This window comes from Orbilia oligospora (assembly GCF_000225545.1).
Source record: "Orbilia oligospora ATCC 24927 unplaced genomic scaffold scaffold00006, whole genome shotgun sequence".
NCBI lineage: Eukaryota > Fungi > Ascomycota > Orbiliomycetes > Orbiliales > Orbiliaceae > Orbilia > Orbilia oligospora.
The window spans coordinates 257,201-281,000 of record NW_011645563.1 but is presented as its reverse complement, the minus strand read 5'-3'; the positions used below and the strand labels follow the sequence as shown (position 1 = coordinate 281,000).

The 23,800-nt window shown below is 44.7% G+C and overlaps 7 protein-coding genes across 7 annotated transcripts; 4 read left to right on the top strand and 3 right to left on the bottom strand.

The window, feature by feature from the left end:
• Positions 1 to 2,379: 2,379 nt before the first annotated feature.
• Positions 2,380 to 3,168, bottom strand: AOL_s00006g96 (uncharacterized protein; the record flags this gene model as incomplete). Its single annotated transcript, XM_011119405.1, has 1 exon — positions 2,380 to 3,168. The coding sequence occupies one exon, from the start codon at positions 3,166 to 3,168 to the stop codon at positions 2,380 to 2,382; it is 789 nt and encodes a 262-aa protein (XP_011117707.1).
• A 2,226-nt stretch (positions 3,169 to 5,394) lies between these two features.
• Positions 5,395 to 6,703, bottom strand: AOL_s00006g95 (uncharacterized protein; the record flags this gene model as incomplete). The annotated part of the gene is made up of 8 exons (XM_011119404.1): positions 5,395 to 5,536; positions 5,629 to 5,816; positions 5,959 to 6,006; positions 6,085 to 6,177; positions 6,286 to 6,363; positions 6,442 to 6,478; positions 6,583 to 6,604; positions 6,673 to 6,703. The coding sequence occupies 8 exons, from the start codon at positions 6,701 to 6,703 to the stop codon at positions 5,395 to 5,397; spliced, it is 639 nt and encodes a 212-aa protein (XP_011117706.1).
• A 5,413-nt stretch (positions 6,704 to 12,116) lies between these two features.
• Positions 12,117 to 12,761, top strand: AOL_s00006g94 (uncharacterized protein; the record flags this gene model as incomplete). The annotated part of the gene is made up of 1 exon (XM_011119403.1): positions 12,117 to 12,761. One exon carries the CDS (start codon positions 12,117 to 12,119, stop codon positions 12,759 to 12,761), a length of 645 nt encoding a protein of 214 aa, XP_011117705.1.
• An 834-nt stretch (positions 12,762 to 13,595) lies between these two features.
• Positions 13,596 to 14,954, bottom strand: AOL_s00006g93 (uncharacterized protein; the record flags this gene model as incomplete). Its single annotated transcript, XM_011119402.1, has 2 exons — positions 13,596 to 14,543; positions 14,631 to 14,954. 2 exons carry the CDS (start codon positions 14,952 to 14,954, stop codon positions 13,596 to 13,598), a joined length of 1,272 nt encoding a protein of 423 aa, XP_011117704.1.
• Positions 14,955 to 16,448: 1,494 nt separating this feature from the next.
• Positions 16,449 to 18,039, top strand: AOL_s00006g92 (uncharacterized protein; the record flags this gene model as incomplete). Its single annotated transcript, XM_011119401.1, has 2 exons — positions 16,449 to 17,329; positions 17,385 to 18,039. 2 exons carry the CDS (start codon positions 16,449 to 16,451, stop codon positions 18,037 to 18,039), a joined length of 1,536 nt encoding a protein of 511 aa, XP_011117703.1.
• An 885-nt stretch (positions 18,040 to 18,924) lies between these two features.
• AOL_s00006g91 (uncharacterized protein) lies at positions 18,925 to 20,220 on the top strand (the record flags this gene model as incomplete). Its single annotated transcript, XM_011119400.1, has 4 exons — positions 18,925 to 18,927; positions 19,036 to 19,979; positions 20,036 to 20,119; positions 20,178 to 20,220. The coding sequence occupies 4 exons, from the start codon at positions 18,925 to 18,927 to the stop codon at positions 20,218 to 20,220; spliced, it is 1,074 nt and encodes a 357-aa protein (XP_011117702.1).
• Positions 20,221 to 22,296: 2,076 nt separating this feature from the next.
• Positions 22,297 to 23,543, top strand: AOL_s00006g90 (uncharacterized protein; the record flags this gene model as incomplete). The annotated part of the gene is made up of 4 exons (XM_011119399.1): positions 22,297 to 22,348; positions 22,425 to 23,091; positions 23,170 to 23,310; positions 23,393 to 23,543. 4 exons carry the CDS (start codon positions 22,297 to 22,299, stop codon positions 23,541 to 23,543), a joined length of 1,011 nt encoding a protein of 336 aa, XP_011117701.1.
• Positions 23,544 to 23,800: the final 257 nt, after the last annotated feature.

The window sequence follows — 23,800 nt, the reverse complement described above, 5'->3', positions numbered from 1 at the left end:
CCTCACTAGCACACATCCCAACATTCCACCGAAAAGTTCAGACCAAAAAGAAAGAACCACCATTCGAATGATCATTGACATCACAATGCAAGGATACATTGGCTTGCAGCTGCAGCAGTGGAGAACAAAGAAATCGAGACCTCATACGGACATTTATGTCCAAAGTCGATGGTCTCAAAAAGGTCTTGGACCAGCTGAAAATGAACAAGATAGTACTATGTAAACTACTAGTAGCTAAGTAGAGTAGCTAAAGTAGTATGAACTCAAAACACTCTTCTTGATACTTAGGCGCTCGAGATCGGTCGACTAGAAGTAGCTACTACCGCTACCCGCTTCACCACACAAGCCCAATATCCGAGGTCTAGGCTCACGGAAGCGTCCGTGAAGAAAGACACATCGTCTGTTTTGACTTTTCGATTCAGCCCGCTCTCGAGGCCTCCAGCCATGAACCCTGAGCCTCGATGCTGCAAAATCCAGAAACGGCCAAAGAGTGGATACAAAATACGACACCCAAATGAAAATTTTATATGAAATCTCCAAACCTTCCAAAGGAACAAAGCCCGAAGCTATCCCCATAGATAATAAGAATCAAAAAAAAAAAAAGGGCTCCACATGCTCTTGATATCTACACAGTAGATGTACAGTGTACGACACACTAATGATGTTGATTTGCTTCTTCTGGGCCTTCCCTAGCCTTGATTTCGAACCCTGTCGATAGTACAGCTCCTAAGGGAGTTAATTGCAAGTCCACAGAATTCGAGCAAGCCACCATGTAAGCCGAAGGGTGGGAAAGAGAAGAATGCCTATCACTTGCCGTTTGCAAAGAAGATGGGCAACTTTCTTTCTGACCAGCAGGGCCTTTTTTTTTTCTTCTCCTCGAGCTTGACATTGCAACCACTCAAGGGCCGCAGAAAAACCGGCCGACGAGTTAATATCGAAGATGGAGCCAAGCCAAAGGGTGCTCCACAGCCCTAACAAAGATGGTGTACCCTAGAAGAAAGGACAGGCATTCGTGTATTTGCCTCTTTAGATCGGTCGATGGTGGTAGAGAGAATCGCGATCGGACAAAGCTGTTTTTATTGCATACAACGAAAAATGCAAATTTGCAAAGGAGAAGCTTGTACTTGTCCCAGTTAACGTTCTCTATACGAGAGGGAATTGCGCAGTCATTCCACCGCATTTCTTGCCGTTTCCCAGATTTTGAACTAGGCAGGTCGACATCAGATCTGGATCGCTGTATTGAAAAGTCCCTTCGGTTTTTGACTTTCTTTTGCAGGGCCTTAGGGACTAATCGATCAACACTCGATTATTGAAGATCGAGAGATATACTTTGACCGGGGCCGTGGATGTCATGCCCATCGCCAATCATTTGGTCTGGTCCGGCGTCCGTTAGCCACATGCACGAGACGTTTATGCGAAAGATGGTATGGAAATATGGAGTAGCGAGTAGTCCCCAGGAAACTCTTTTAGAAGTTTTCTAGTAACCTATTTTTTCCTTTCTTGGACTTTTGGAGATTAAGTGGACACAAATTTTCATCCTTATTCAAAGGCTATATGTACAGAAACGGGGCTCCCCGATAATATGTGTATGGTACTGACTACAAAACCAAAAGTATCGACAAAAAACCGCCCAGTCAAAGAAAATTACATCTGCATTCGTCAAATGATCCAAAAGGAAAAGAAATGTGTCCCCATAGTTAGTAACATATTCAGAAAAGAAAAAAAAACAAAACGAACCCACTCCGTTAGATCCCAATATCCAACTTTTTTGTACATTTCTTCATAGTGAAGATCAAATAATCATATCAATAAACATGGTAAAAATTTTTTGTTGCAACCGAAGACCAGCCCGTCCCTAAAGCATGGCCAGAGATAAAATACCAAAATCAAAAAAAAAAATGGGTATAACAAAACGTTGAAGCCCTAGATTATGAAATAATAGTTTTCAAGGGATAGTATATCCGAGAAGCTGTGATGGAATACCCAGAAAACAAACGGTGATCCAATAAGAAAGAGGTATTTGCTGGAGACGCCGTCATCCTCGGGTACTAACTTCCCAACCTTAATGGAAATAAGAGAAGATAAAAGTCGCTATTAATGAAAAGGCAAAAGGGTATCGTTTCCAGAAGACATAATGAAGCAGCCCACAGAGGGGGGGAAAAAGAGTTTTGCCCCACCCACCTGTCCAGTAAATATTAGAATGAAAGGTAAAATAAAAATAAAAAAGCCGAAACTCCAAAATAGGTCCTTTTAGAATATGGTCGGTGAGATTTTGGGTGGTAATCTGGTTTCCCGTTTCTTCGCTTTCATAATGCCCAAATACGTATTGGCTTTTTGGCCACCGGTGGCGTTTATAGAGTTTTCGTTGGCTTGATTCGTTTAGTACTGATCCATTGCGATGCTGGCTAACGCTGCAAGACCGCTTTCTTGTGAGAATGTCGAGTCAGGGAGGTAGTGCACCGAGTGGGATGGGTATTGATTGGTATCAGCGATAACCACTGGAGCTTCAACCTTCTTCTTCCTCGCGGATCTCTTGTTTGCACCGCCTCCTTGGTGAGTTCTGAAGTGTTGCATACAGTTATCTTGTCGACTAAACCGGGCACCACAACCCGGCTGTGGGCATTCATAGTTCTTTTCGCCAGTATGTATCCTCGTATGTCTTGCGAGATGTCCAGATGTTGTGAATGACTTGCCGCAATGACATGTGTACTTCCTGACAGATTTTTTAACAGCTGGGTTTGCGGGATTGCTTTCTTCGTCGTCATCTTCTTCCTCAATACATTTTGTGGATAGAACCGGAGACGCCGAAGAAACCGAGGATGCACAAGATGATGTTGATGAACTTCTAGAAGACATTGAGGGACGGTAGCCCTCCGGGCAATTGTTAAGCAACTTGCCCAGGGATGGAAGACTCATACTATCAGGTGTTATTGGGGTGCGTGGGGATGAAATATCGCTGTATATACTGCCGGTTGAACTATACGAATCAGATCTTTCAGAATGGTATGGTCGACGCATGTCTGGAGAAAGTGGTGGTGTAGGGGACCGACGGCCATACGAAGAGGAGAAGTAAGGCTCTGATCTGGATGAATGATAAGCGGGCCGAGCCTGGTCACACAAGATTGAGACTCTGCGCCCCGCGGAAGTTGTAACTGCAAGTGGATCCATTTTGGTCTTGATGCTCGGAAGAGAAATAAGTAGCTGTCGACTGAGTCTAGCTCACGGAAGCAATCTGATATAGTAGACACGAGGCTGAAGCGGCAAGGACTGGCCGATATTATGATAAAGATATGTCGGGATGCAAATTATGCAAGCTGATAAGACACTTTTTGATCCGAACGAGTGTGGAAAGAATCTTTAAAGTCAAAAGGCTTGAAAGATATGTGTGAAGGAAACATTCAAGGAAAAAAAAATCAGGTCGAGGTTGCGAGATCTTGGGATTATAAACTGTTCACACTCAGACAGACTGGTTCGGTTGCGACATCCAGGCGAGAGGGCTTGCTATCCAACCTGCGTCTTCACCCATACTTAGGGTGAGTGCTCAGTGACTTTGGTGTACTTACGCACAGAAAAAAGAAAACAGGGGGGGAAAGAAAGTAATAACGTCAGTGTGTTCAGGTAAATACCGTATGAAGTGTGTGCTTGCGGACTCCACGTTTGTATGTACCGTCGAACGGGTCAAGAGAGCCGCTGGGTAAGGGACAGGGTACCTTGTGTAGGAGACAAGGGCTTGGGGGGGGGGGGAAGAAGAAGAAGCACAAGTGGGCATTTGCGTCATTGGAAAGCCACTCGGGTTACCTTTCGACCCAACGAATTAGTGGAAATCAGCGAGTCTCGGATACGGAGACTGGGAATTTCATGCCGGAGACGTGTGAGATGGCTTTTGTTTCTTTTCCCATGCTTCAAGCACAGGCTCTGGTCAAGTATCAGGGTGGGGGAAATTGAAAGCTAGTAGACTTTCACTCCACTACAAGTCAATCAGTCAGTCAGTCAGTCAGCCAGTCAGTCAGTGCTACATACAACATGAACATGTCCGCAAGTACAAGTACCGGACCTCCAGCTTAGTGCCGGAACCCCAAGCTAGAACCCACGCCCATGTCGGGGGGGCACGTAGGACTAGCTACGAAAAGCAAAGGGGGAGACTAATCTGTAATCAAGCAACGTCCTAGTCCCAAGGTTTTCCCAAGAATGGGACGTCTGGCTTTTTAGGCTGGGTCTTGGCCCGATCCCATATAATAATCCGATGGTCCTGAGCGAGGCCATGGTGATGGGTTCGACGCGACCCTGCTGTTTGAGAGAATGATTGACGTTTTCACTTGAAGGAGTTCATTCGAAGGACAAGCTCTCTAGGTCGATGCCAGGAGGGCCTTTTTTGGGGTTATCAAGCATGCATGCATTAAGGCATATGTGATTTTTGTGAATAAGTAAGTACTTTTTTTGTTTCGTTGTTTCTTTCGTTGATCTTTCTTGCTGTGATCACAGGTTAATTTTTCGAGTTAATGTACGATCGATAGACTGTTTGATATATTGAATTGAAAAGGGAATAATTACCTAGGTAACTTGACGTCAGTAATATAATATAACATACCTACTTCTTCAGGACGAATGTACCTACATTAGCCTCAGTAAGTAAGTCAGTAAGTCAGTAGACTGTAATAATGCGCCCGGATATGGCTTGTCCGACGAGCCACTTGATTTACTTGAATTCACAGGATCCTAGGATAGGTGGTTAAGAATTCGCTGGCACCATCCACTGTTTTTTTTTTTTTTTGCATTTTCCTGCAGGGCCATCGGATCATGTTTTTGGATCGAAGATTCGCTTACGACTTTCAACGGGAATTTCTGATCCTCACTGAAACCGTCGATTGTGGAGAGCGGGGGGGGCTCTTTAGCCCTGACTGCCTCGACCGGATCAAACTTCCAGACCACCAGCCATGACCCATCACAGGGACCCGTAACAAATGACATCACGGTGCATTGGCACCCTCCCAGTTTTTTTCTTCTCTCTTTTCCCTTTTTTTTTCGGTTTATCCACTATCCTCATATAGAGGCTTTTAGTTATAAAAGCTCAGGAACAGTTCCGTTTGCCGGTCGTTATTTGATACAATTATAACTGTTTTATATATCGCAGTTCCAGCCAGAGATATCGATACCTGCTCCCGCCAGCCACTGCATGACAGACCTACGTTTACCCTGCAATACATCGACACACCATTCCGGTTAAGAGCTTAATTTCACTGTCGCATTTCCAGTGCGATGATCACATAATGACATAAGAATAGAAACGAATACAGGGCGTGCAGAGTCCCTTGATTCTTTAACCCTATGGTTTCCATTTTCCGTTTTCCGTCTTCCCTTTCCCACCAGCCGGATTACTTCCATTCCCCGCCAATATCAAGCATTCTTAAGATTCAACTTCTCCGGAAGACCCTTCTCAAGGCAATCCTCGACCCTCGTTGATAGCTTTTGCCACTTGGCTAGTGTTAGGTCGGTTCTCTGTTCCGGAAGGGTTAGATGAACCTTATATTCTCGATCCCTTATAATGAAAATAACAAAAGAGGCCATGAGATCGCAAGATTCGATCAGGCACCTTATTTTGGGAAAACGTTACCTGCATAGCGTTCATACGAATCGAGATATAACTCCTCATCAGACGTGGTGGCTTTAACACTCCTCTCACTCTCCAGTGCAGATATGTAACGACCAAATCTGCTATCTTCTGATGGCGGTTGCCAACCTCGGTATGGCTGCAGGACTCTAGGGCAGCGCAGAATCCATGGGGCTACCATAACGTCCACAAATGATAATTTGGTTCCCTGTTTAGATTTTTTTTGCGAAAGCGAGAAACGAAAAAATCCTTAGCCTCGGCCCTACCCGTAAATCGCTAGGCAAACATATTCGCTGGTGGTTGTAAAACACCAAATACCGGGATAGTTATATTTCTTGGGTCGTACGTACAGCGAAAAACGGTCCCTGGGGGTCTGCTGCCTCCAGAAGAGTGTTCACCTGAGAGTCGACGTGCATTAGTGCTGGATATTTTGTCCCGAGATTTGGACCAATCAGAACTGCAGTTGGGGAGCTAACCTGTTTCTCAAACTCTTTCCCATACTCGGCTTGCTTTTCGACTTCTTGAGCTTGCAGGTACCGATAAAAAGTTGGCACAATGTTTCGAGATATCTAAAATTATTGAAACAAAAAAACAAAAAGTTGTTAATCGTCATGATCAGGAGCTCAGTCACCAAAAAAGCAGAAAATCGACATTATGAAATCTAGAATGTCGCATACATGGTCCGCCCAGAGTCTGCTATACGCTTTCTGCTTTGGGTCTTCGGGTAACAACTTCTTCTCAGAAATGTCGTCTACCTATTAATATTTTAGTGTTTAGCGGCAGCGTTTTCGCGGGGCCCACCTATCTGGTGAACAATTGGGTTCGAGGCTTACATATTCCATGAGTACGGTCGACTCATAACAGCCCCAACTATCAATCCAAGACCAATTGAATACGAAAATTAGTTTGTTTATTTGGGTTTCTTACAAAAAAAAAAAAAAAAAAAAAGGGCGTCAAAAGAGTGGCCGACGTACTCTTTATGCGCTAGAGCAGGAACTAGAATCCAACTCAATGATATTAGTTTATAGCTGTAGCTCGGGAATTTTTTCTCACAACTAACTTACCAAGTCCCTGAAGAGATAAAAGAGCACACATTTTCAAGTTAATGAGATGCAGGTAACTGTTGTCTCAGCCATGGATCCATACCCTTGGATTGACATCCAGAAGCTCTTTTGGTTTCTATCTCCGGACGCCATTGCCCCAAATCATCAATTTCTGCTGCATATATTTACCTTAAAAGCTCCAAAAATAAAATAAATTGTGTTTGAAGCCATCTAGGATGACCTACTTTGTATGGGTCCACCTAAGGTTCTCGGTGTTAGTTCAGCCAAGTATCGTTTACAAACATTATTCTTTTCCGTACACGGACGGGGAGTTTTATACTTCAATATATTGGTACTCGAGGCTAAAAAATACAGTACAATTCAGCAATGCAAGCTATGCCTATCAATTGCACTAACTACTTACCCCGAAAGCTCTAAGGCGATCCAAACTCGCTTCCAGTGGATTCAGGTTTAGCTTCGACGATCGAGATCCGATGATAGCGACTAGTAGCGAAATATGGAGGTGATTTACCTGCACAAAAGGACTAGGCAAAGTTTTGTATCTTTTTTTAGCTAACATCGATATATTGTATGCCAGACCAGACCTTCGATGTCCAGCCCGGGGGATGGGGTTCTGGAATTACCAGAAGCAGCCACCGTAAAGTTTCAGCTCAACAGGACGTGAGTGTTCTTCAACGGTAAGCAAGGCGTTTCCTGTGGCCTTGGTATGATATGTTTTCTGGATCTTCTCTGTAGTAGATGACGACGACATGACTGTGGGGTTGGTTGGATGCAATGTATGTTTCACTTTGCGAGAACCGGCCGGACCTGGCTGGACCCTGATATGATAGATATTTGAAGCAGAGAAAGCTCCGGGAATGTGGGCTGTCCGACGAAGTGGCGGCTATTATTTTGAGGGGATATTGTATCCGGGGTTAAGCAATGATAGTTGGGTGTATTGATATAGAACTGGGTGCCAATGCAATGGTCTGATATCGATACGTCTTCTAGACATATGAGGTCATCTATACATTGACCAATCAACGGCCACCGTCACAACCAGCTGCTATAGGCCAGATTCAAGGCACCTCCCTCTTGCCTCCAATCTGTAGTTGATCCAACATATGCTGTAAAATCCCTCGATATGTTCAATCACAAGAAGTTTGAGGGAGTAGCTAGTACTATGTGCTCACTATCATCATGCTTATGTAACTATGCATGCATCTCTGATGTTTCTATTCAGAAGCTCGAAGAAAGAATTGCGGGGCGCCGGCAGGAACGCCGGCGTTTTCCTGTTGTTCAAAATGCAATGTCTTCTGCTGCACATGTTCACATGCGCATATATGCCTACGTACAATCAAATGGGGATCGCTTCATGGTGTCGTTCGAACTCTCGCGCGCCGTTGGATCCTGCAGGCCCAGAATTCGAAATTTTGAACCCTTCTTTTCAAAAAAAGAAATCAACATGTACACCCCGGCTTTCCAGATCAATCCGGGGAGGTCTAAACTCCGACCTTTTCATTTCCCCGACGTTGCAACATGAGAATCAATGCATTCGATATCAAGTGTTTTTTTTTTTTAATTTTTTAGTTGATTTTATTTTTACCCCGACTGATCCTTACTTGTGGCTAATAGGTAGACACGGCTTGGAACGGCATATGCACGGTTCCACAAGCTTAAGACCCGGCCCAGGGAATTGTACTTATATCCCAAACTCAACGTAGCCACATGCACAACCCTTTGGTTCGATTCTCTATAGATCTAGATTCAATCTATATATATTACGCCTGTGCTGAATTCAACCGGTCAACCATAAAATAAAAAAAATAAAAAAAATAAAAAAAAACCTGTATGAAGTCGCATGTATGTATCGAAAGTAATATATGCGTGTAGCATGGTATGATAGAGGTTACCCACGAAGGAGTATGTGTCGAGGGCGAACCAGCATACATTTGCAGTTTTTTCTTTATATTTATCGAGTTCAAATTCGGAAATCTCAAGGTCCCGGCTTTGTGCTACAGAAGACTCGCTGGCTGAAACCAAAGCCTCGTGGTACACGCTGATCGACCGATCTGCGGCGAAAACCCAACAGCAACACACAATATACTGTCCTTAACCTGCATGGCCAAATATATAGTGCACTAGATTCTTAATTCGCAATACTAATACAGCGCAGTGCAGAAAAGGCATATACAGTGCGATATCATGTATCATGTAGTCGGCTCCTCCACTTATGAATCCATCTCAAACAGAATGGATTACTTCATAACAGCCCATGGATAGTATACTAGGAATTCCCCAATATGGCTTTCGGGACGAGGTTTATAATTTACCCGCGGCTTTGCAAGCTGACACACATTTTGATTTTCAGCCAGGCGGGATATATCAATATCCAGATCCAGAGTACCGAGAACTGTAGGCCTTGGAGGAAGCTCTAAACTCAACATCCGGGTATCGATTCCTATAGCGTGCCGATCTCAGGGCTGGTTCGACAATTGGCCTGCTTGTTTGGCTTCTTTATGTGGCGATCACCAATCGATTCGAGAATATCAAGGTCCCTCCATGTCTGTATATCCCTCCTGGGTCCCTAGGATTCTTTTGTTACATAGCATACAACCCTTGATGCTGGCCTGTTTCGTTACCAGAACTTCCCTTTTTCTTGGCTTTCTCTCTGCGAAGCAAATTTCTGAATAGCTAATATTATAATGAATCTTGAGAATTCTTGCTGCCTTAAACATTTTAACAGGTTATCATAGGACCTGTCGTTTCAGGGATCGATATGCACTCGACCCGTCTTCCGTATCTGCACAATCACAAGCGAGTTGATACATTTCACGCAAGATGTTTTGATATACTTTATCCTAAGGATCTTTGCGAGTTTCCTCAATCCTCACTAGGCCCAGCCCATTGTCATGAATCAAGAATAAATGTGGGGTACATAAGCAGTTGGATATATGGCAATCGTGGCATGCATGCAGTGAAACCCAACATCTTAAGGCAACAAAGACCATCAATCTTACTCCTACTAACCACTAAAACCCACACATCTGGACATGTATGTACACTAGCTTCCATCGTTAACTAGGCAGTTACAACTTGCGTATCTTCCCCGCAAGACATCATTCAGATAGGAAGATACCCGATCATAGACATCATCAATGGTTAACAGTCGACTAGTCCCGCTTTCTATATCTAGCATACTCAAGATATCATCTCAATGTTCACCAACTACCATCCTAATTTAGTAGGCATGAAACCCTCAATTGTGATACTGGGGTCTTTCGGATGTGGGATCGCTTCCGCTTGAGATATTCCTCCCTTTTCCAAAAACTAAACCCCTGTTCACCTGTTAAACTCAATCTCGCACACGACGTCTTTCCACATGCTAATTATCGAGAAGGGGAAAGGCCAGACCGTCGTACTGGTCCGATGTACGGGATCCGGGAAATTAATATTAAAAAGTTTATGTTTTAGTATCCTCTTTTTTTTTTTTTTTTTTTTTAAACCCTAGGTTTGAATTTCCAACGGCTGGCGGGGATATATCGCCTGTCGTTGTTGTGATGGCCAGACCAACTATCCCTCCGGCGTTTGTCGGAATGAATTATAGCAGGAGGGTCCAGCCAGGCACCTGCCATTATGGCATCAAACTGCACAGATCCGTGTATACCTTCTGCCAAATAGAATAAACTCTCCCAATGCGTGTGGATTCTTGACGGATTGAAACGGATATGGGAATAATCCTCTTGGATAGAATTTAGTGAAGGATATTCCTCACAGGAGAATGCGGAGGGGAATGGATAGTCTAGTCTTTCTCTTCCTATTCTTGGATCAAAATAACTTGATAGAGAATTAATTGTTCTAACTTTAATAAGCAAGTTGAAACCCTTTTTTTTTCTCATGCGGAAAATTGGCAGGTTTTAGCTGGTATCGCTATCATCCATCCAAGACATTCATTCCTTCTAGAAATGTCCCGATTGACTGACGTTGAGGTGAAATGTGGTACGATCTAGCGTTGATTCGAAGAGCTCAAGAGTCTAGAAAGAGACGAGCGTCCGCAGCAAGGAACCAACACCGATTTGGAGAAAATCTCGACACTCTGGACGAAATCGGACGACCTTTGACGCTGTCACCCTTGCATCATTCATATTCCACCGATGAGAATGAATAGATATAGAGCAAACAGGAAAGTTATTTAAAAAATAATATGCAATACGCCCTTACTATGTTCTTTCCCCACCAATTATTTTTATGTTTAAAATTGGATAAATTCATGCTTGAGTTTATGTATATCAGGCGAACTCCACAAATATATCCCAAGATGTGCAGTCCCAAATTTTGAGATTCCAGATTTAGAAACAATTGCACCACGCTCGTCCGCCCCCTGCGCAAGTTCCAAGGCTGGATTGCACATTTCTGATGGTAGAGAGAGAGAGAAAGTGAGAGAGTGGAGCAGTCTTCTCTCTCACACAGGCGCGGCAGAGCAAGGGGTTAGTCGTGCAGATGTTGTCGAGCCCATGTCAGAGAAAAAAGGGCCCTGACGGTTTCAGCGAATTGCTTGGAACGTTCTAGCGGCCTTCGATTGGGGACCCCTGATGCCTGCTCCACCTCCCATAATCCAACGGCGGGCTTGTTGGCCCTTGCCTCGTTTATTCGCTGCATGACAGCCCCCTCGATAATCCTGCCATGAACAAAGATGATGGCATACCGAAGATGCAGTTGTCCTACAAATTAATCCGATGATGATGCCGAGAAGCGTGCAGGAATTCTCGATTGGAAAAGAAAAGAACTCCACTTAACCTTCCCCCTCCCCAGTCCATTACCTGCCTTGGGAACATCTAGCGCCGAAAGCCATTGCTACCCCTTGTGCTGAATGTGTCAGATCGCTTCTCACCAGAGACTCGCTTCCTACCCGAGTTGAAGAGGAACATACACCACTCTGTGACACCTTGCGTGCATTGTTTCGAAGGGCGCACACTTTCTGGCTCATTGGGCTGTTTTGTATAGTTCATTAATCCTTTCTTGATCTTTCTAGTATGGACGAGGAGGCGCAAGGCATGTCAGAGGGGATTTTTTAACTTATTTCCCTAATTACTTGATTTTGCTTTTTCATTCCAGAGTGGAAAGCAAATAAGTATAATAGTGGTTGTCTACCTCCCAGATTCCTATGATATTTCTCCCACTACTTCTTCATTCAGTACAATCAATTAACAATTAACTACCAATAACAACCTAAAGTATTTCGCAGAGCGGAACTTTGTCCATTCCTTTACAACCAATCGTCCGAATCAAATAGAAACATTCATTTATTCATTCAGAAGGTCTCATACACTCTTTATATATCAATATCTTGTCAACCGGTTTGACTTTTATCGACATCTTCGAGACTGAACATCTACAACATCAAACAACACAAGAACAAAAGAGCCTCGAGTCTCTCGATATATCGATCAATAACACTAGCCAAAATGTTCAAGATGCCATTCACCCTCCACACTTTCCTTGCTCCCCGCAAGCCGGAGTCATTCCCTCCACTTCCAGTCCTTCCTACAAATGCCTCTGCCGCTCCATCTCTCTTCGAAGACCTTTACCTGGAAGAAGACATTGTATTCGATGAAGTTTTCCTCGACATCATGGGTCTTAACGAATCCGCCCCTGCTCCTGCTCCACGACACGCCAACGAACCAGTCTATATCCCCCGAAGTGATTCGATCGTTGCACCTTTATTGATGGCCAGGCGAAAAGCCAGCCTTGCAAACTGTCTCAGTGGTCATCCATCTGCCCCTTTTGAACTTAAGAACATGGATCGATTCAGACAGACACGATCGAAATCGGTATCTGCAGCTAGCGCTCTATACACCAAGCAAAAGGCCGACTTGTTGAAGCCCCTTCCAAGTCTACCTTCCAAGAACGATATTCCTTCTATCGAATGGTCTACATTCAATGTTTCTCCTGCACCTTCTTCGCCCAGCAACTTTACAAACTATTCGATGCACAGAAAGATGTCGACACCAAACAGATTCTTAAGTGTTAACTTTTCCGGTTCGAACTGTATTCCCATCCCCGCTTCACCGCTGTCGCCTAGACAGCTAGGTGAACCCTCGAGCCTTTAAGCCATCTCCCTTTCTGTTTATCCGCTTTTCATCTTCTTTCTGTTGTAAATATATATATTTTCTTTCTCTCTCTTTCCATCTTTAATCTAGTTTGAAAAGACGAGTTTTGTTTAGCGTTGATGACGACGATAATGGTTCTTTTTGCACTGATCCGAAACAAAAAAAGCGAGTGGTGTTCTGCTTCTTTCGCAATTAGAATATTTGTTTTGCAATTTGACGATGATGCATGGTTTTTATCCTTTTCGGTATTTTGATTCTGGGAGGCAGTTAGTATATAGACATTCTTTTTTCGCATTTTTTTTAATTATCATTCAAGTTTTACAGGCGCCTCCCTATAGGCGTGACCAAAAAAATTCAAAAGCTTTCATATACATTCACATATTTCTATTTTCTTCCCATTATTTAACTGATTCGAGTAAATTGAGTGTTCTTTGCTTTCTGGTGATCGATAGTTTGGCTGTTATGGTCCGATAGTCTTTGGTACTCATTTGATAGGAACAATAATTTAATTTAATGTTAATATGGAAATAGTACTCGATATCCTAGATTCCTGGCATATTCCCTGCCACATATGCTCTCTGGTGTAATTAATCAAAGAAAACTCCCATGGATGACACTGCAATACTTACAACGATGCGAATCTAAGTGCATCGACTAATCCTGCCACTCATGGACAGCCTGGTAAGGGGTAAAATATACATGAAAAAGGTAAAAGTGGATATTTGAAACTACATGTCGGGGATGAACCTTTATTCCCTAGCTGGTAGCTCGGTTGACGCCAATAAAAAATGAATAAAATCTTGTTGCTCCTAGATGAAAGTTCGGATGCCGTCTCTAATGTACCCCGTTCGTCTCATTCGTCGTGACACCGTTGGCGGCTGGTGCGACATCATTGGCGATGGTTGTGACAGTTGCGACGGCCTCAGGAGACTTTTCATAAAACTTACAACCCGTCAAATACCCTTCCCATTCTTTTAATGGCGCCTGGTCTTTAAGACCCTGTTTGATGAGCTCGACAGCATCCTTCCAGTCGTTCGTAACACCGGCGACAACCAATAGAGCAGCCGAGTTAATCAAACAATAGTCCATAATCGGATCACCAGCCGGAACTTCATTCCTCAAGATAGATTTGACAATGTTCGCATTTTCTTCGGGTGATCGACTCTTGCATTCTTCTAACGGATGTAAGGCGACTCCAAAATCCTCGACAGGGTGGAGTTCAAACTGCTCAATGGTAGCTAGCGTACCAGGCGGGGAACCGGGAGGAGCAGCGATAAGTCTCCAGCAAAATGTCTTTCCGCATGGAGAGATTTCATCAAGACCTTTTCCGACGTCACCACAGACCACCATCCCCTTTTGGCAGCCCATGAGCTGGAGCACCTTGCTGAAGACTTTTCCGAGTTCTCGGTTCTTGACGCCGAGGATGCGAGCTTCGATTCCTTCAATTGGATTGGAGAGGGGTCCGACAACATTGAAAATAGTGGAAAAGCCGAGTTCTTTGCGAACCCGGGCTAGGGAACCGAGACCGGTGTGGTAGGTTGGAGCGAAGAGGAAGGCAAGGTTAGAGTAGCCGGTCAGGATTTTCCCGACAGCTTCCGGAGGAATATTGAGGATGAAAGGGCCTCCAGCGAGGGCTGAGATCATATCAGAGCTTCCCGAGACCGAGGTAGCTGCACGATTGCCATGTTTGGCAACAAGAAGGTAAGGCGATGCAAGGAGGGCAGAGGTTGTGGAGACATTGAAAGTATTGTGACCGTCTCCGCCGGTGCCTACGATATCTACCTTTTGGTTGGTTAAACCCAACATGAGTCAGTTTACTTTGATCATGTCGATTTGTTCGAAGTCTTTACGAAACGAAACAAGACTTACAAAGCCGCCATGGTAGCCGTTCCGCTTCAACAAGCGCCTCTTTGTCGCAAATTCTTTATCATGAAAATCGATTGGGACCCGAACAGCAGCCTCTCGCATAACTTTGACAATCGCATTGACAATCTGCGAATCGTAGTACAGGTTTGAGAACGTTAAAGCCGTGAGTAGAGCGGCTCGCTGGGTGTCACTGACTTCACCCTGTCCTAGAATCGCAGCAAAAGCGGCGGTAATCTCTGTGACAATGTCTTGAGTGACAACTTTTTGTTCGGCATCCTGGTATTGAGCCAGGAGCTTCAGAAGTGGTGTAATTGAGACGGATGCCATCCTACTTTCTGTGAACGTTACTCGTTCAAGCACTGCTAACTCTTACAAAATTATTTTGTTGAAAATGCTCCCGATATCGGATCGAATTGAAGAGATCTGCTGGCTTATTCGGGTGGAATTATTTGGCCGTTTGTATGAAAAAAGAAAAGAAGGATGGAATGAAAGAAAGAGAGAGAGAGAGGGAACGCTATCGATTTGCAAGGCAGGTTCAATATCGAAGATCGTGAAGAGGACAAGGATTGAAGCTACGACAGCAATGCATGGTATGTACACGATTGAGAGGGGTGGGAGATTTAGTGTAGGTGGAGGTGCAGATGTTAACGATGGAATGCTTGTCGGATGGACACGTTGAAATCTGGTGGATGAGAGAAGAGACGAAGAAGAAGAAGAAGAGGAGGAGGTTAATTAGGTCGTTGTCGAGTCACACCCAAAATTGGCCGTTTGATGGAGCGGCGCCGGTTCCGTTCAGGCTATTTCAGGAACTTCGAACTCAAGATTCAATATAGCTATAGACTAATTATAATTAGACCACCACCACCGGTTTGTAGTGATAGGTAGATGCTCATTCAAGATGTACGCTTTCAGTATGCGTAACATAGTGTATGTTTTAAATTCCTACTTAGGTAATTACCTACTTTAAGGATTGTTAATAGAATAGAAGTTCGGTTCACCGGGTCTTATCGTTATCGAATTGATAGAGAAGCCCCTGCGCCGGACCCCGCGGATCCACTCTTCTTTACAGTACTGCTCCGTAAGGTAGTATAATATATATTACAGCCAGAGGTCAGCTGCAATCGGATCCTGAAGAATGAAGAAGTCTTCTTTTTCGAAAGAGTCTGTGACGTCCTTCCTGCAGCTGCGGGCCGGCCGACTCTGCGCTTGCATCTCTTCCCTTCCCTTCACATCCCTTCACATCCATTGGTCAGTTAGTCTGTCGGTCGGCCAGTCAGTCTTGTTAACTTTTTTTTTTTTTTTTTTTTTTTTTTTTGACTTAGCTGGGGCCGAACAAACCCTGGCCGACGTCGAGTTCCTTCCATCCATTTCTCCCACCAATTTGGCCGAGTCAAACTCCAGAAAATCGGCGCTGTGAGAGCTCAGACCGAACGAAAGGACTTCACTGGAAAACTTCACATCTCCAGAAACCCCAACAAAAGGACTTATCCCTCATCTGCTATTCTTTCTTTACACTGTACCACTTCTATTTCGGTTTCTTTCGGTGTCAAGTTGTCAATCGAATCGAATCGGTTCTTGTCGGCTGCTACTATCAGCGAACAAAGTACCCTTGAACTTGCGGGCGAAAAATTCTCTGTGCTACCAAAGCCAAATTTAAACCAACGTTAACTTTTTGATACATCGATATCGAAACCCTCCCACCAACGTTAGTTGACGAAACCAACAAGAAGAGAGAAGAAGGGGAACCTACATTCTCGGATCACTTACTGCTACTCCTGGATCTTTAGTGATATTAACCCGGTAGAACGATCTTCTTTCACGATGCGACCGTTCACAAGGTCCATCGGCCATGCCCAACGGCATTCCGGCTTCATCACATCTTCCCTTGTACGGCAGTATTCTGTACCACGCTCGATACATGCCCGAACCATATCCACCATCTTGTCCAAATATCCAACTGCACCTGAACGGGGACAGGCTGCGTATCTAAACCAATCCTTCCCTCTAGTCACTTTCCGAGGCTTCCATGCTTCGACTTTTCTGAGATTATCCGATGCCAGCGGTAAGAAGGAGGGAGAGGAAAAGTCTAAGGATGGTGAAGAACCTAGTCAAGAACCCAAGGAAGGAGAGGGCGAACAAAAGGAAGAGAAGGAGAAGAAGGAAAAGAAGAAGGAAGAGGCACCTCCACCCCCACCTCACGGAGATAAATCGCCTTTTGCTGTCTTCGTTGAAACCCTGCAAACCGAATTCAAGAAATCTAAGGAGTGGAACGAGTCAACAAAGGCCATCGCAGACCAAGCCCAGCAGTTCACCGAGTCGGACGCTGTGAGAGCAGCCAGAGAGGCATATGAGAAATCATCAAAGGTCGCGGGGGCTGCCACATCAGCTACTGGTGAAACTCTAAAAAAGGTTGGTGGTGTTATTGGGAAGGGTGCTCAGTGGACTTGGGAGACTCCGGTCATGAAGGCGGGTAGAGATGCTGTAAAGGCTACTGGCCAAGGTGTCGAAAAGATGACCAGGCCGATTAGAGAAACAGAGACATACAAGACGGTCAAAGGCAACGTCCAGGAAGTAATCGATGATGGCAGTAGCAGTAGATATGGTGGTTACGTCGAGCGAGAGGAGCGAATGCGTCAGAGAGAACTCCGGGAAGCTAAGAAGGGACCAGGCAGGAAGCATGAGCCCATGGTAGAGGACCCCGAGTATGTAGAAGCTCTCTCTAACTTCCTTGGAAATAGCTTTGACTAACAGTAACAGTGCTGGCACCAATGTCACTCTCCACAAAGATGCTGCGTGGAAAGAATCATGGCGGGATTTCAGAGACAGCAACAAGTTCATGCAATCGATCTTCACTCTCCGAAAGCAATACGATGAATCTGAGAACCCCTTCATATCGACAACCAGGAACATTGCAGACAGGGTAGCCGGGTTTTTCGCTGAGAACGAGACCGCTCAAGTCATCAAGAAATTCAAGGAAATGGACCCAAGCTTCCAGCTCGAACCATTCCTGCGGGAGCTTCGAGAATGGATCTTGCCAGAAGTTTTGGATGCCTATGTCAAGGGAGATGCTGAAATATTGCAGCAATGGCTGTCTGCTGCTCAGTACTCAGTTTACTCCGCGCTTTCCAATCAATACAAGACGGCGGGGCTTCGGTCTGATGGGAGAGTCTTGGATATCCGTAACGTCGATATCATGCACGCGAAGCTGTTGGACCCCGGCGAGATCCCGGTCTTTATTGTTACCTGCCGTGCCCAGGAGGTGCACGTCTACCGAGACATCAAATCCGGCAATCTGGCGGCTGGTATGGAGGACCGTGTACAGCAGGTCACCTATGCCATTGGCTTGACTAGGCTTGTCGAAGATATCTCTAACCCCGAGACTGGCGGCTGGCGGCTGATTGAACTCCAGTGAGTGTTATCCCATGAATAATGATGGTTGGGACTTTACTAACGGATGTATTTCAGGAAATCTGGCCGAGACTACATCTAAATCGATACTCCTTCAAACCAAATTATTACCATCCCCAAGAAAAAGTTCTCGATTCAAAGAGGCCAACCTCCCGACTGCATTGTACATATTCCATTTCTGACTGCATGGGGCTCCCGGCATGGCGTTTTTGCTCGACTTCTCACCACTCTATTATTCTCCAGCACGCCCTTTTTCACTTCTTGTGTATATGATTACATCCACCACTTTAGTGCAAGCAGCCTGCGATCCAGTTTGCGACTCGGACGGCAGTTTGCCCGAGAGTCTCCTAAACCGCCAATTCTCTGCCATCAGCGGGCATCTTCTATGTTGGCGGTGTCTTGCTGCTCATTTTGAACAAATTTTTCATCTTTAATGTCGTGTATCATTGATCATGACAAAGAGTCCTTAACATGTGAATACACATGAACCTGTACACATCTTGTATATAACTCGAGTATCGGGACACTACAATGCTCCCGCTCGAATATCTAGATCCTGACCCTATAGGGTCGCCCATTTCCTGACTACACTGTACCTATATTTCACCAAATTTTGTGGAGCTACGAGCTAAAAAAACGCCTGGAACGTGGTTTTCAGGGTTCATTTTGTGTGTGTTGTGAAGAAGCCTCGGTGTTTGTTCCCCGCTGTGTGGAAGACGATGGAACGAAGGCGAACTAACCAGGGCTGTTTCGATCAACCTTCCCTTCCCTTCCCTTCCCCTTCAGATCTCAACCTCCTAGACAATATCCTTCCTATCACCAAGAGCTTCATCGAGATCTCAAAGGACACGTACCTATCTCCCTTCTCTCTCACGCGGCTACTTCCGAGATGGTAAGCTTTTCCCTCCTGCCTCACAGAAGGAAAACCTTGTCCGCTTTTGGCCACAGGCTGGCTGCGGGGCAACAACCAAAAATTTTTTTGCTCATACCATGGTTATAGGCGTCCGAAACAAAGAAAAGACTGGCATTAGCCATTATCGATTTCCTCCAAACCTCCGTCTCCGATGGCACCCTCCCAGCTGACGAGAAAGAATCTGTTGAAGCTGCCCAGGAACTGATCTCTGGTGCCTTTGGTGTCAGCATGACTGACCCAGCCGCGATGAAGGAGGCTCTTGGTGGCCAGAGCTTATTGAAGATATACGAAGTTTTTGAAAAGATGAAGGCGAAGGGTGCTGGTGCCGCTGCCGCTAGTTCGCCAGCCGGTTCTGCTTCCGGAGCTTCGCCGAAAGCTTCGAATACCCCTAGTGCAGAGGACAAGGCGTCAGCTGAAGCTCTCAAGGGTCGTGGTAACCAGGCCATGGCACAGAAGAAGTACCCTGAGGCTATCGACCTCTACTCACAAGCACTCAAGCTGGTTCCGGGAAACCCAATCTACCTATCTAATCGAGCTGCCGCTTACTCTGCCTCCTCGCAACATGAAAAGGCTAGGGATGATGCACAGGCCGCGATCGAGGCAGACCCTGCTTACTCAAAAGGATGGAGTCGCTTAGGATTGGCTAAATTTGCACTTGGAGACGCGAAAGGTGCGATGATTGCTTACGAAAAGGGTATCCAGGCCGAGGGCAAGGGCGGTAGCGAAGCTATGCGCAAGGGTTATGAGACCGCCAAGAGAAGAGTTGAGGAAGATGAAAGCGCACCTGTTAGCCCACCACAAGAAGAGCCACTTAGCAGGGGATCTGCTGGTAGCCCGTTTGGCGGCGGTGGTGGTGGTGGTATGCCAGATCTTTCTGCTCTTGCGGGTATGATGGGTGGTGGCGGCGGCGGTCCCGGCGGTCCGGGTGGAATGGATTTCAACAGCATCATGAGCAATCCTATGTTTTCTCAGATGGCTCAGAGCCTCATGTCCAACCCATCTCTGATGAATAATCTGATGAATAATCCAAAGTTCGACCTCCCTTCTTCGATATTAAAGTAAGAACTTCGCTGACAACTCTACACAGGATCAAAGATATGATGAGCGGAGCAGGTGGTGGCGGTATGCCAGACATTGGTGCCCTGATGTCCGATCCCTCTATCGCCGAATTGTAAGCCTTTCAGTATTTTCTCTCTCTAATGCCGCTTTACTAACATGATTGGTTATAGAGCTAAGAACTTCATGCCTGGTGGTCCAAGTTCTAAGAAATAAAGAGCTCAGTATAATAGTATTTCTACGATATCAGTATCTTTGCTCTTATAGATGATTATAATATTACGGAGTTTGGTTCCCTTTCTCTCTCCCCCCTTTTCCGGAATAGCTGTCATTCCTATGGTTCAGCTTTGTAGAATTTGAACGCGCAGGCTACCTTGACTAGGGGATTCAGGATTTTCTACCTCCATCTTCTTTGTTTGAACAGAGCCAAAAACAACTAGTACTTCTTGATATTTGGAAGGCTAAGTTTCCTTTTACGTCCAATTTCCGTTTTTCAATTTCTCACAACTTCCCTAAAGGATTCTCGAATGATGAATGATTCTATATGAATTCTGCAATGCCTAAATGACCCCTATGAATGTGAAATCTATGGTTCACTTTTCGAGGTGAAACCTGGACGAACTACTTGGGCGTCTGTTGCGGACCAAATCTACACTTGATCTGACGAGACTTAACCATCCTTTTCACTTCCCCTTCCCTTGATTTTCCGAATTTTCGGTTCGAGATAGCACTATGGCTAGCCCAGACATTCTTATGTTACTTCAGTATCTATAGAAATATATAGAATGAATAAATTGGTTTTCGTATCATGTGCCGTAATCGCAAATAAGCTCGAATAGTACCTAGTCAAGTACACGTAGTTATCAAGCATGATGATATAAGCATGCATCATGCGCTGCCCACACGACACCTGCATAGGAATGGCCTGAATTCGAATGTGTCGATTTCCCATCCTGGTGTCCTTCGGACCCACACTTTTGCATATCCATCTCAAACCCATCGCATCGCCTCCAACCTATGTGTTCAATTCAATCCATCCAACCTCCGTTTTACCCTTTCCTTCATCCTAACCCCTTTCTTTCTTTCTTTCCTTTTTGTCAAACTTAGAGTTATTTTTCTTCTAGTCCGATATCTCTATGTATATGCCTTACCTAGAATTACTGTCCCTACTGAAGCCTACACAGCTCTGTCTTCTCCATATTGATTCCCTCTCACTGACCACTCCCCTGCACTAGTTCCCGTACTGGACTTTACGCTCCGGACTTAACCCCAAATTCCGTTCTTCCCCTATAACGGCCGTAAAAAAGGGGAGAATTGATAATGAAATGATTGATTTCTAAGCTGATGACGTGGAAGAAGCTGATTCCGGGTTTAAACAATCTTTCGGCCGTGAAAATTGGTTGAAATGTGAAAATCTTTGATCGTGAAGCTCGAATTTTGGGCATTTGGTGGTGGAGATAGCACGATGTGTTGGGGGTGTGGTGTGGGAAGCCTCTGCGAGACTAAACCGCTTTGGGAATACCGTATGGGCGGATTGGTATTGTTATCCGTTTTGGGATTAGTTACATGAACATTACTTCAGCAGCATCGGAATCCAACAGGGTGGAAGGAAGGCTTGTATTCTGTTCCCCTGATTTGAGCAAGCTTTTTGGATCGATCTTCAACATTTTGGTTGCTTTCGCTGAAAGAGAATAGACGAGTCTGAATTTACAGTTAATCCAATAGTTATCTCGATATTCTTTGTTAATTCAGCTATATTATCGATATCGCGATTTCAGCTGCATGTTCAGACTTAAGTATTCCATTTTTCGAATTTCGAAATTTTGTGAACTAGTTTAATAGAGCCCTAGATATCTATTGATGACATCTCAACTAAGTGACTTATTCCTTAGTGTTCTTTTTCTAATCTTAGCTAGCTGAAATGTATGTACGTTCGATATGGTTGGGTGGCGTTTTGTCGAGGCTTTCTTGACGTTGCGAATAGAGTTAGGTTGGCTTCAACGGACGAAATGCTAAACTCCGTGTCCGTGGTGAATTCGAACTTACCGCACACTTGTCCTAGAGGGCTAGTAATTGATTTCGGGATATTGGATTCTGGCCTCATATTTTGGCTTTGAATGGCCGGAAAAGTATTTAAGGGCTTTGATTCCCCCTTCGAAGTCCTAGATTATTTTCAACATCAGATCAGTATCTCCTAAACACTAGAATAATATAGACATACAACTTAAAACATCATCAGCAATATCTAAAAAAGTTATATATACCTATCAATTCATCTAAACATAAACCACAATGGTTGGAACGGCTTCACTTCAAGTTAATAACCGTAATGTCGGTTCACTCGGTAAGTACTCCGATTTCGATGTTAACCTTGTCAAATTCAAGACGGCTTTTCATTGACGACGCAAATACTTTTGTAGGTTTCGGCTTAATGAATTTCACATGGCGCCCTACCAATACCCCAGACGAGGAAGCATTTGCCGCCATGAACGCTGCTCTGGCCGATGGTGCCAACTTCTTCGTCTCCGGCGAGTTTTACGGCACTCAAGATCCACAGGACAACCTCTTCCTTATCAACAGATATCTCACAAAATACCCAGAAAAAGCAGGGAAAATTGTTCTTTCTGTCAAAGGCGGTGTGAACCTTGCTATTCGAGCGCCTGATGGCTCGCCAGAAGGGATTAGAAAATCAATCGATAATATCTTAGATAAACTCGACGGCAAGGCCAAACTCGACGTCTTTTGTATTGCCAGAGTCGATGCCTCAAACCCCGTGGAAACCACCTGGAAGACAATTAAAGAGGAATATATCGACACCGGAAAGATTGGAGGGTTGTGCTTATCTGAAGTATCCGCCGCTACACTTCAAAAGGCGTTGAAGATTGTGCCGGTATCGGTATTAGAAGTTGAAGTTTCGCTTTGGGCGACGGAGATTTTTGAAAACGGATTGGCCGAAGTATGCGCTGAGCATAATATCCCCATCGCGGCTTACTCCCCACTTGGAAGGGGTTTCTTGACAGGCCAGTTGAAGCGTCCCGAGGATATTCCAGAGGGAGATATGAGAAGATATTTTGATAGATTCCAACCGTAAGTGTGATGGTTCAATGTTCTTTTGAGAAATATACATCTATCAGGACTCTTAGTAACAAATTTATTTCCATTTAGAGAAAATTTTGGGAAGAACCTCGAGCTTGTTGAAGCCATTCAGAAAATTGCGCAAAAGAAAGGTGTTACGCCTGCTCAACTCGCTCTTGCCTGGGTAGTTCAACAGGGGAAGAAGTTCGGATGTACTGTCATTCCAATCTTGTAAGTTTATCCGGTCTCGATCAAAGTTTATCCCCTTTGATTGACAATGATACTACTAAGATGCTAACATATTTCTGTCAAGTGGTGCTACTAAGGAGTCCCAAGTCGTCGAGAACCTTCAAGAGACCAGTTTGACCTCCGAGGAAATGGCGGAAATAGATGCGGTTTTGAAGAGCATTAGGCCAATTGGTGGGCGCTACAATGCAGCTCATGAGTCAGCTCTCTATGCCTAAACTTTGTTAAATGTGTAGATTCATTGGTTAACTAAGTTGAGATGTCATGCGATATTTAAGTTTTGCTCTTTCATGTGCTGGCTTGTTGTAAACCAACAAGCTATCTTTTGTAATGTAGCTAGAAAAAAAACCTCGAGCTCGAGTATACTTGATCAAAAATTATGTCTCTTTGTTTCATACTGATTGCACCGCGGCTGGGTTTGCGAAGGCTTCTTGCAATTGATTAATTAATGAGTATCATGACTCCAGGTCAGTGT